General features: G+C 44.1%; 1 protein-coding gene across 1 annotated transcript in view; it reads left to right on the top strand.

The window, feature by feature from the left end:
* The window catches only part of LOC112071261 (cytosolic purine 5'-nucleotidase), a 33,129-nt gene that overhangs the window by 8,794 nt on the left and 11,394 nt on the right, over positions 1-12,941 (top strand). The window contains exons 3-13 of the mRNA XM_070439324.1: positions 2,168-2,241; positions 8,202-8,319; positions 8,678-8,773; positions 8,930-9,021; positions 9,233-9,290; positions 9,997-10,090; positions 10,373-10,426; positions 10,617-10,700; positions 11,081-11,122; positions 11,259-11,366; positions 12,448-12,514. Of these exons, the coding sequence (XP_070295425.1) occupies positions 2,168-2,241; positions 8,202-8,319; positions 8,678-8,773; positions 8,930-9,021; positions 9,233-9,290; positions 9,997-10,090; positions 10,373-10,426; positions 10,617-10,700; positions 11,081-11,122; positions 11,259-11,366; positions 12,448-12,514 (887 nt within the window). The remainder of the gene's footprint in view (positions 1-2,167; positions 2,242-8,201; positions 8,320-8,677; positions 8,774-8,929; positions 9,022-9,232; positions 9,291-9,996; positions 10,091-10,372; positions 10,427-10,616; positions 10,701-11,080; positions 11,123-11,258; positions 11,367-12,447; positions 12,515-12,941) is intronic.

Consider the following 12,941-nt stretch of genomic DNA (forward strand, 5'->3'; position numbering starts at 1 on the left):
TGAAATTGGAGAAGATAGCCAGCGTGAATTTACAAACGCGCCCTCAGACAAGACGAGAGTGCTCTGAAATCGGAGTAGATAGACAGAATTAACAATGCCCTTTGGGAATGCACAATGACTAAACCACGTAGCTAAGAATGAAGTGAATAATCATGTCAATAAACATTGGGCAGTTAGTTATATAGCATATAGTTAACATACTGCCTGGCAAATTCGATATGTTAGTAGCCAACTAACTTTAGGACGGTAGCTAGCTTACATACTGCTGTGATGATATGCTATGCGGTTCGTAAGGTTAGCTAACTGTCAGCCAACATAACGTGTAATGTAACTTATTTCAAAAGCCATTACTTTATTACATTGCTCAACATTTTCTTAACATGTGTCTTAATTAGTTAAAGCAATGAATCTCGTTGGACTTTAGCTGCATATTTTCCACCATTTTTTTTCAAATCTGAAAACGTTGTGAAGCCACGCCCATTTTTCATTATGGGCCCTAAAAGCACGGAAATAGTGTCCACTGCTTGTATACTTCGTATTTTGGCAAATTTAGTACGACTTCTGGAACTTTTGGCATATTAACTATATCCATTCTATGACCAATAAGCATACTACATACTCAATTTAAGTCACAAATAGTACATTAGTGTGGTTAGTATGAGTATTCGATCATAGTGAAATATGTTTTCCATGGTAAAACTAGACAAGACTTTGCTCCTTTAAAAACCTGCTGTATTTAAAATATTGTGTTCTATAGCTTGGAAAATATATAAATGTGACTTGATGACAACATAATGATGTCTGTTACCAACAATAGGACTTTTTTCTTAAAGAAGTTAAATCTGTTTATTTATTTTGCCATGATACTAGCGAGTATTGCGATACTGGTATCGTCCCGGACCTGCTATTTCCCTGAATAGGAAAAGGATAGTGTTAGGGTAATGTTAGGGTAATGTTAGGGTAATGTTAGGGTAGTGTTAGGGTAATGTTAGGGTAGTGTTAGGGTAATGTTAGGGTAGTGTAAGAGTGTTGTGGAAATGAGGATTGTGTCAGATGTTGATTGATTGTTTCGGAGCAAAGACAAACCGGTTTGTGGAATGCCTGTCAACATGTTTTCAATCTCATTAACAGATATGTAGTTGTTCAACTGGATTTACTAGTTGTATGAAATATTTAAAAATGGCTAGATTAATGTTTTGTGCGTGAAAACATCTGGAGACCTTTTTTGAATACCAACATATTTAGAAAAAAATTGCGAAATTCTATGTGTAGCCTAATCTTTTTTTACAAGTTACTTTGCAGTATAAGTTGTTTTGTGGTAGTTTGTTCAAAAGCTGTAGGTAGCAGGCTAGGCTGCGCTAACACGGTAAAGCCTAGAACCAGAGGAACAGAGATCTCTCTGACTGGAGCTGCCTGGCCTGCTACTGGAGCGGCCTGGCCTGGCCTGCCACTGGAGATGGCTGGATCAGAAAGTGTCAGGCAGGATATGCCAACAATGCCGACCACTCCGGCCATGCAGATCCCTCTACCGTGCCTTCAGATTTAACACCGGGAACAGTTGAGCTAGTTGAGGTGCCACCATAAACATGCTGTCTATGCAGAATGGAGAGTCATGTTCATTACGTACCAAACGGACTGAAACAGGGATGGAACTTGTCCAATAAGAAACGCTCATTTTGTTGTCCATTGCAAAGTGTTTTGCTATAGTGTGCACTTGTGAACCTACCCTGTAGGAAGCAATGCACTGTCTGAGGGCTAATAATGCATTTTAAAAGGTTAAAAAGCTCAGACAGCGAGTCTAGCTGTCTAATACTCAAATGCCTATGTTTTTAAGACATGTGGGAACGCGCCTTGTAAGGCTAGAGAAAATGGGAGCTTACTGACTTCATTATCTGTGCCAAATTGTTTCTAATATCTGTTTTGAGGCCATGCATATCAATTGTTGATGTTTGTTAGGCTATATTTCACATTGAGATCCACGAACCATGAGAACCACCATCACTAGATGGTTAACATATGATTTAATCCCCAAAATACCTCTGCTCGTTCTTCTTCTGTGAGAGGCAATTTATCCTAATGTTCTCCTTGCACACAGAGGTACAACTCTCTTGTATGTCTCTCAAAATCACTCTTCTGATTCTGTCCTTCTGCTTCCTCCCTTTTTTAGAGTTTTTGTAAACAGAAGCTTGGCCATGGAGAAGATTAAATGCTTTGGCTTCGATATGGATTACACTCTAGCCGGTAAGTGCTCTACAGTCGCTGCCCTGGCCGTCAACACTTCTTTACAGTGTGTGTGTGTGTGTGTGTGTGTGTGTGTGTGCGCCCTCAACCCACCGTCACTACTTTACAATGTAGGCTCAACTCTAGTTTGGTTGGCATAGCAACTAGTCGTCGGCCATATTGATTTCTCCTTCAGCGTTTGTTGACAAAGTACACCGGGTCAGAACAGGGGCTCACGTGTCATTCGATAAGCCCAGACCAGACTCNCTGGCTTGCCACTGGAGCTGCCTGGCCTGGCCTGCCACTGGAGCTGCCTGGCCTGGCCTGCCACTGGAGCTGCCTGGCCTGGCCTGCCACTGGAGATGGCTGGATCAGAAAGTGTCAGGCAGGATATGCCAACAATGCCGACCACTCCGGCCATGCAGATCCCCCTACCGTGCCTTCAGATTTAACACCGGGAACAGTTGAGCTAGTTGAGCTGCCACCGTAAACATGCTGTCTATGCAGAATGGAGAGTCATGTTCATTAGGTACCAAACAGACTGAAACAGGGATGGAAGTTGTCCAATAAGGAACACTCATTTTGTTGTCCATTGCAAAATGTTTTGCTATAGTGTGCACTTGTGAACCTACCCTGTAGGAAGCAATGCACTGTCTAAGGGCTAATAATGCATTTTAAAAGGTTAAAAAGCTCAGACAGCGAGTCTAGCTGTCTAATACTCAAATTCCGATGTTTTTAAGACATGTGGGAACGCGCCTTGTAAGACTAGAGAAAATAGGAGCTTACTGACTTCATTATCTGTGCCAAATTGTTTCTAATATCTGTTTTGAGGCCATGCATATCAATTGTAGATGTTTGTTAGGCTATATTTCACAATGAGAACCACGAACCATGAGAACCACCATCACTAGATGGTTAACATATGATTTAATCCCCAAAATACCTCTGCTCATTCTTCTGTGAGAGGCCATTTATCCTAATGTTCTCCTTGCACACAGAGGTACAACTCTCTTGTATGTCTCTCAAAATCACTCTTCTGATTCTGTCCTTCTGTTTCCTCCCTTTTTAGAGTTTTTGTAAACAGAAGCTTGGCCATGGAGAAGATTAAATGCTTTGGCTTCGATATGGATTACACTCTAGCCGGTAAGTGCTCTACAGTCGCTGCCCTGGCCGTCAACACTTCTTTACAGTGTGTGTGTGTGTGTGTGTGTGTGTGTGTGTGCGCCCTCAACCCACCGTCACTACTTTACAATGTAGGCTCAACTCTAGTTTGGTTGGCATAGCAACTAGTCGTCGGCCATATTGATTTCTCCTTCAGCGTTTGTTGACAAAGTACACCGGGTCAGAACAGGGGCTCACGTGTCATTCGATAAGCCCAGACCAGACTCACTGGGGCCTAGGGGGACTAGGGGTGGTGGGTAGAAGGACAGGGGAGGTGTAGGTTTCTTGGGGTACAGCGATGATGGAAAAAGGTGATGAGTTCTTCAGAAGGATACTGTAACGGAGGAAAATGCGTGAACTGAATCTGTAATCCGATTTCGATGTCAGTTTAGATGTATTGTTTTTAGTCTCTTCTGTCATTGGAAATTGCAAACAACAAAACTCTTTGACCTCAAGTGATTGGCTAAGACTATCCTCACTTTCTAAATATTAACACTAGTACAGTTTCTCTGTATTTGAGTAAGCAATAGTAAAAAGAAAAGTAGCAGTAATTTTCTAATTGTTTTCTAAGTGACAATAGGTTGTCTGTAATCCATTGACCTGACCGTCAACCACATGAAGGCTAGGCTAAAGCCAATTAGGGGACATCGCTTGACACAATGTCTAAATGATGCCGTTGACATGAGTCCGTGCCCGATTGTAAACCGCAAGGCGCACCAGAACCCTAGATGAGGTTCTCCCCAGTGACCGGCAGGAGGCCGAGGTGTCGCTGTGTCGCGCTCTGGCCAGGGAGGCCACAGCCCGTTCCTGCGGTCGCAACTCGAGCGTTGAGTGAAGCGATACGATAGCCCTGGCATCTTGTAAACATCATCACTTGGTTATGTGCCGTCCCATATCAAGAGGCTACATGTCAACAGTTGAGCGTCTGTAAAATCTGCCCTCAGATGATGGAAATGGGATATGGGCCGTGTGTTTGCGGGTACAAGCGATCCCCTTTCCCTAGGGATGACCCCCTCCTCAAAGTCACACACACACACACACACACACGCACACTGTATTTATAGATGAATTACCAACCCTCCACTTAGCTGAGTCACTGAAGCACGTTTAGCTAGCTAGATAGCGTCTTGACCAATGTTGATAGGACTTGACGCCTGAGGAGTCAGACCCCTCACTGGGACGACTTCTCACGGCAGCAGGTAGGCTACACGTTGGTTTCTCTTTCTAGTGAGGATTTAAAAAGAGGGCTGTTAGGAGTTGTCCACAATTTGTTTTCATACAACATGGTTAAATGTACAACAAATCCTCTGACTGTAAATAGACCATAACCAGAGAGTGGGTTCTATACGTTCATATTAGGATCATGATATCTGGTAAATGTTGAACCATGTTCCTCTATGATAGGCCTTCTGTCAATAGCTTTGTGTCGCACAGAGGAGATCAAATGTCCTCCGGTCTATCCATGTCAATACGATACAGTATATCCATATCAAGGTCACGATGCCTGATAAAAGAAAAGCGCATTAGTTGAACCATGCCCTTCTATGATAGGTCATCCGTCATTAACTGTGGTTTATATCAAAGGTCGTGAAATCATCCGCTGATGACAGCGCCGTGTGGCCTAACACTGTCCCTGCCCACTCGCCTCTAGCAAATTACCGTGGTAACTAGATGCCCCCGGCAACGTTGGTTGACACATCTGTCCTCGACGATTCGCTGTTCTGAAAACACAACATAGAGAGGCTTCACTGTACTGTAGTTCAAATGACACACTGTACACACTGTACACACACACACACACACACACACACACACACACACACACACACACACACAGTTCTGAAAACACAACATAGAGAGGCTTCAATGTACTGTAGTTCAAATGACACACTGTGTACACTGTACACACACACACACACACTGTACACACACACACTGTTCTGAAAACAACCTAGTGAGAGACTCCTGTTCTGAGAAGCTCAAATGACACTGGAGCCACACTGTCGACCTGTTAGTTCTATGGGGCACGGGATTATTTTTCACTGTTTTATTGTAGCATAGTGATTTGCCTGAAAGCCATTCGTTTTGGAAGAAGCTAGACTATGCTATGCTAACTCTTAGCCTTTGTCAGAGCGGAGCCCAAGCTACTAACAGTACCCATGTTAATTTATGTTATTTTGACAAGGTGTTGCTGTCTAATAAAGATACTGCTGTCTGAGTGACAGCGATGTCTGGACCCACCTCCGATACAGCTAGATAACTACTTAGGCCTATAATTAGCAACCAGGAAGTTGTACAGAAGACACTTCATATGTCATAAGCTATGGCTGCGATCCATATGGCACCCTATTTCCGATACAGTACACTTCTTTTGACCTGGTGCCATAAGGCTCTGGTCAAAATTAGTGCACTATATTGGGAATAGGGTGCCATTTGGGATGAAGGCTGTTTATGTATCTGTATATAGCACAGTCTAGTCCAATAGATTTACAGTTTTAGTTAAGGGGTTAAGTTGTTTACTCATAGATGAGGGGTATAGCTTACATTTGGAATGAAAGTGACATTGGAAAGTAGTAAATTATAGCCTGGTAACACAAACACACACTAAGCTTGGGGATCCATTAAATCCTCCTCTCCTGATGCAGTCGTTGACAGATAATTATACCCCTTAAGCTCTGTGTGTGTGTGTGTGAGTGAGTGACCAGGCTAGAATTTACAGCCCTCCAGTGTCACTTTCGTCCCAAATGTAAGCTATACCCCTCACCTATGAGTAAACAAATCAACTATTTCAACTTAAACATGGTCACAGACCAGTAAATCTAATGGACTAGACCAGGGATGGGCCCCCGGCGGGCCGCGGAACAGTTCCCCCCCCCCAACTCTCAACTTACTGTTGTGAGTTAGAATAATAGAAATCACAAGATGCAATTTAGAAATGTCAGGGATTTTTTTTTTTTGATTGGTAAATTAGATTAGATTGGTAAATTAGTCTAGCGTCCACCTATTTAAACTTGTAGTAACCATGGCCAAATTATCGACCGGGTTGGGGCCAGTTATCATATTAAAAACGGCAAACTTTTCTGTTCACCCCATGGCAAAATGTGTAGAATTGCAGGAAATGACCTTTTTTAAAACATACTTTTTTATTTTCGCTGTCACGAGGGGTGGGGGCGCTGAAATGTTTAGCTCGTAAGGTGGTGGTGTGGATGTGGGTACACAGACCCACTGCAACCCCTCATGAGTTCCGTTTTTTTTGTGACCCCCACTTCCATCTACGTTTCCTATCCCTGGACTAGACTGTGCTATATATACAGACATAAATAGGCTGTGTGTGTGTTTCCACGCCTGTGTGTGTTTTAAGCTAAAGCTGTCTGAAGGTCACAGCAGTGGACAGTGCGGAGAGAGCGAGAGCGAACTCTGCTCATCGCCGGCCAACCAAAGAGAGAGCTGATCGGGAAGGTGACGGAGGGGAAAATACTCTTAAAATAGGTTTCTTTGRAACAGCCACAGAGCTTAGGGAAATGGAGACAGGGATGAGGAGAGGAAAGGTGGGGGGGGTATTTGTATGGAGGAGTCTGGCCCAGGACTGTGCGATTCTTCGAGGCTGCAGCACTGGGCATGATGCCCACCACTCCTCTGCTTCGCTAGCCAGGGACACTGGAACACCACAGGGGATTTGAATTTCACCAGAGAGTGAGAGAGAGAACACACAATTGGGCTAAGAAGCAAACACACAAATGGGTAAATGTGCGAGCACACACATTACACCAAGATGGGTATTCACACTCCTCTCTCTCTCTCTCTCTCTCTATCTCTGTCTGTCTATGCACGCTAACTCAGTAAGACACATATTTGCCCAGGCCTATTCCTTCCACATTTGGGGTCTCAGCGCTAGCTAGCCTATCCCCACATCGTCCTTCCTGCTCCCTCTAAGCATCAGTTAAGTCCTCCCCTCCTGCAGCCTGACTGGACCTAAAGTGGAAAAACACCCTTTATATTAATACCATCTGACAGAGCCTTCTTCCAATGTCAGTTAGCATTTTAATCGGCTGATAGGCCCCTCTGGCCCAGGCCTGGACATTGTATCCCTCTCCATCCATGACTTGGCTCGCCAGGCCTGGGGGTGTGTTCATTAGGCACCAAACGGCGGAAAACAGACAAACAGGGAGGGACTAAATGGACATGCCCAATAAGAAAGGCTTATTATCCTTTTCTGTTGCAAAACCTTGTAAACAATTTTCTGTCACGTGCCCTAATGAACAGGGCCCTGGAGATGTCTGGTTGCCTGGTTGTTTGGTGTCTGAATGTCATCGTCTCCGCGGGCCTCATTAGTATCAGAGTCCAGAGTTGAGCTATGGATCRTGTTTCTCCACGGATTAGATCCTAGGATATTCAGGCCCCTGCGCTCGGTGTGTGTGTGCCCGGGCGTGTGCGCGCATGCACTTTAGGGGGAGAGGGGCTAGGCTATATTATTACCAACAGTATCTCAGATACCCTGACGGTTAGAGTTATTTTTAAAATACCTGTTTCACATTGCATCACCATCATGTTGTGTCATGTCAATAGCTTACGTCCTGTTATCTAGTTGAGGTGAATGGGTCCACATTGGCTGGTTGAGGATAAATTGGAGGCTGCTATTTACAGAGTAGTCCGTTCGCGAACAGGCAATTAGACTTGACTTCCTCCTARGTCCTTCTCCTAAATGTATGGTGTCAGTGTAATTACSTCACTGTATAGGCTTCGTGGAGCGCTGCTGTGTGACTCTGTGTAGTCTACACCGGCTTGTGTTAAATGCTAACGTCTGTGTTTCTATTCRCCAGTGTACAAGTCTCCAGAGTATGAGTCCCTGGGCTTTGAGCTGACCGTGGAGCGCCTGGTCCACATCGGTTACCCCCAGGAGCTGCTCAGCTTCGTCTACGACCCCGCCTTCCCCACCAGGTGACACCACACACACACACACACACCAGGTGACCACCAATCACATCATACCGTTAATGTTGTTGCCATGGTGATGGTGTTATACTTTTTAATTTTTTACTGGAAAACGCTTTGATGTCAACGGGGCACCAGCTGTACTTTATTACCAGGTACCTATTACCTATCACATCATGGTTGCCATGTTGTTGCCATGGTGAGGACGTTTTAATGCTATTTTTGTACCTGGGTGCGTGGGTTTCTAATTTGGTCCTGGTTGTAGCTTGGTAGATTTTCTGATGGGCTTTTAAAGATCATGTATTATCCATTTCTAGACGTATTCTAACCCACTGAATGATGTTGTTTCTCTGTATTTCTTCAGAGGCCTGGTGTTTGACACCATGTATGGGAACCTGTTYAAGGTGGACGCSTACGGCAACATCCTGGTCTGTGTCCACGGCTTCAATTTCCTACGAGGGTAAATGGTGAACCCAARGCTCTCCTAACCTTCTCGCAACGTCCTCCCTACGTCCCCTCTCCCCAGATCATTGAGCGGGTTTGAAGGTTAGATCCCGGTCTACCTGCCAAGAAATTCTCCTGACGTCGCATTTTCTCTTTCRCTTCTCTCCCCCAGACCTGAAATACGGGAGCTATACCCGAACAAGTTCATCCAACGTGACGACACTGAACGCTTCTATATCCTCAACACTCTCTTCAACTTGCCAGGTAGAAGGAGGAGAGATTCTGTCCATGCCAGAGCCATTCAATTATTTAAAAATGTGTTTATCTCCATCTAGATTCAACTGTCATTCATAAGAGGGACAAGCCCAGACATGCCCTCCATTTTGTCTGAGCACAGTTTGAGGCAAGGCCATGGTTCAACTCAACTTTATTGACACTCGATTGATTTTACAGTACAGTTTCCCTCTRTCTCCAGAGACCTACCTCTTTGCCTGCCTCGTGGACTTCTTCTCAAACTGTGACAGATATGCAAGGTAAGGAATCCCTAGTCACACTACCCACCTTATTTTATTGTGGGTTATATACAAGTCATTCCTGGATGTGACATGGCAACATTTGATAAGCCAATTAGACAACATGACAACAGGGTAGGTCCATATCTCCAATAAAAATACTCCAATAAGGAAATACTATACCCATAACCCTGTTAAGCCAGTGGTTGAGTAATAGGACCACCCTTTTATTGTGTCATAAACAAGATACTTTAMTAGGATTACTCAGCTATCTGAATGATTATTGGTCTTTGATACTAATCATTCCACGAATGCATGCAGTAACTTAATTCCATATTTTCAGATTTCATTACTTTTTATTATTTAAATGAATCTGTAATGACTAATCATCTAGCATGATGTAATATCATGTCTATCGTCTCGATATAATTATACAATCGTTTGTTAGCGAAAGTTTTAATTAATTCTTTGTGTGATGTGATCTGCAATGGAATGGCTGCATGTCTTCTCCTCTGAAACGAGCTGTTGGTCTTTTAGGGGGAGATTGCTTTCCTGTTTGGCTGGAAACCACCTCAAACAAGGGAAGACTATCCCATTTAAAAGCAAAACAAAAACAAAACAACAAATGTAGTGAAAAATGGCTACTAGCGTTTAAAAGCAAAGCTCTCTGTCTGGCCTTGGCCTGTCCACTGGCTCTGTGTGTCCCTCTCCTCCCCCCTTACCTCAGCTGTGAGACTGGCTTTAAAGATGGCGACCTCTTCATGTCCTTCAAGAGCATGTTCCAGGACATCCGCGACGCCGTCGACTGGGTCCACTTCAAGGTAGCTTGATGAGGAAGTCTTTCACAAMGCAACCATTTGTTCACTTCAATTCACTTTACTGCCATTTCAAGGTATTATATGGGGCTAAACGCCCAATGYTTATCTTTATCTTGAAGCAATCATTTACTGTTTATCGTAGTGCTAATGGTATGGACCTTGAAAATGATTGACATGGTTTACAGTGAGTGTCATCATAAAGGAGACATTTTGTATGATGTATCGATGCATGCTTGTTATTTGTCTATGTATTTCAACCTATTTACCTGTAGTCTTGTCTTCCAGGGCACCCTGAAGGAAAAGACAGTAGAGAACCTTGAAAAGTACGTAGTGAGAGACGTAAGTACACACATTAACATTTTATCAGCCCCTTCACCGCTCGTCGTATTCCTATGGGAAAACACTGACACGACGACTTCAAAACCTGATGAGAAGTTAACATTTTACTTTACGTCTCTGTCTGTATGCCTGTACGAACGCACTGTATATGATAATGGCTTTGTAATATTTAGTGTTCTCTCTCATCAAGGCAAAGCTGCCTCTCCTGCTGAGTAGATTGAATGAAGTAGCCAAGGTGTTCCTGGCCACCAACAGTGACTACAAATACACACACGTGAGTCCACAGTACTGACCACGCTAAGTGCCCTGGTCCACTGTTTACACACACACACTCTGTAATTACACACACACTCACAGAGGAATGGACGCTTCACATGCACAGTACACAGTAACAGACATCCTTCAGAGTCCAAAACAATAGGTAAGTCCTGCCTTGTTAAACGTCCATGCAGACCAACATTTAATATGCAAAGCAAACGTACACACAGCTTCTCAAAACATGTCCTGGCAAACTGTGACGTTTGCATATGAAACCTGGGGTGATGTGTTTGTGTACTGAACTGGTTGGCCTATAGCTGCGGTATCTGTCCCAGTCACCAAGGCATTTAAATGAGATGGCTAATAGACTCGTTATGTTGTTTAATTTTCTCACAGAAGATCATGACATACCTGTTTGACTTCCCCCACGGCCCGAAGGTAAGAGAATCATTTCAACATTCATACACGGCATTCTCCCTCAGACATGAAATCTTGTTAACTTACGTAGATGCATGTAGTTAACTATAGTCGGTACGCATTGGCCAGAATCTGTCTGTGTGTGGTTGGGTTGCAGCACGGGACGGCCCACCGGCCGTGGCAGTCCTACTTTGACCTGATTCTGGTGGACGCCAGGAAGCCTCTGTTCTTTGGAGAGGGAACGGTGCTCAGACAAGTCGACACAGTGAGTAATTACACCATCGCACCTCTGCACTCACGTAGATGGAGAACGGGTACTGTCAGAACACAGTGCCAAGACTTCTGAGTGTGGTAGCCTGATAGTGTGGTAGCCTGATAGGGTGGTTGCCTGATAGTGTGGTAGCCTAATAGCTAATTGGTCACACAATGTGAAGTACAACTTCTAAAGAATTATAATTTGATCAAGTTGAGGTGACTAATCTGCTTGGAGTAACCCTGGATTGTAAACTGTCATGGTCAAAGAATATTGATTCAACAGTAGCTAAGATGGGGGAGAAGTCTGTCCATAATAAAGTGCCACTCTGCATTCTTAACAACACTATCAACAAGGCTGGTCCTACAGGCCGTAGTTTTGTCGCACCTTGACTACTGTTCAGTCGTGTGGTCAGGTGCCACATAAAGGGACTTAGGAAAATTGCAATTGGTTCAGAACAAGGCAGCACGACTGGCCCTTGGATGTACACAGAGAGCTAARATTAATAATATGCATGTCAATCTCTACTGGCTCAAAGTGGAGGAGAGATTGACTTCATCACTACRTGTACTTTGGCACACAGCTCGGACACCCATGCATACCCCACAAGACATGACACCAGAGGTCTCTTCACAGTCCAGAACAGACTATGGGAGGCGCACAGTACTACATAGAGCCATGACTACATGGAAATCTATTCCACATCAAGTAACTGATGCAAGCAGTAAAATTAGATGAAAAAATAAATACAAATGGATAAATACACCTTATGGAACAGCGGGGACATAGGCACAGACACATGCATACACACACACGATAACAGGCGCACTATACACACACACACACACACACACACGTACACATGGATTTTGTACTGTAGATATGTGGTAGTGGTGGAGTAGGGGCCTGAGGGCACACAGTGTGTTGTGAAATCTGTGAATGTAATCTTTTTAAAATTGTATAAACTGCCTTCATTTTGCTGGACCCCAGGAAGAGTAGCTGCTGCTTTGGCAGGAACTAATGGGGATCCATAATAAATACTTGACATTGTTTTGCGGTGAGGTTACTGTTCGATGTGTTCTCTATGTGTTAGACAACAGGGCGGCTGAAGATCGGGACCTACACCGGACCCCTGCACCATGGCATCGTCTACTCTGGAGGTAAGATACAGTACCTGGGGAAATGCACTGACTCACAGCACAAACAGCCAGACAGCACTGCAAACTTCACAAATCATCTAACTAGCAGAGTACTTCTAAACAAGAGGGATCTCAGTTCACCTTTATTTAGCCAGCATCGTCTTTTCAACAACGTTCACTGTTGTCCAGGGAGGTTTGGGTTCCCTAAAAACAAAACAATGGTATGACTCTAAAAACAACGTGGGACAAATCTTTAATAAAACAARAACGTCCAGTAACATCTACATTTCAATATGTCCCTCTCTCTCGCCCAGGTTCTTCTGACATCGTGTGTGACCTGCTGGGGGCCAAGGGGAAGGACATCGTCTACATCGGAGACCACATCTTCGGGGACATCCTCAAGTCCAAGAAACGCCAGGGCTGGAGGACCTTCCTCGTCATCCCCGAG

This window comes from Salvelinus sp. IW2-2015, unplaced genomic scaffold, assembly GCF_002910315.2.
Source record: "Salvelinus sp. IW2-2015 unplaced genomic scaffold, ASM291031v2 Un_scaffold1562, whole genome shotgun sequence".
In the NCBI taxonomy this organism is placed as follows: domain Eukaryota; kingdom Metazoa; phylum Chordata; class Actinopteri; order Salmoniformes; family Salmonidae; genus Salvelinus; species Salvelinus sp. IW2-2015.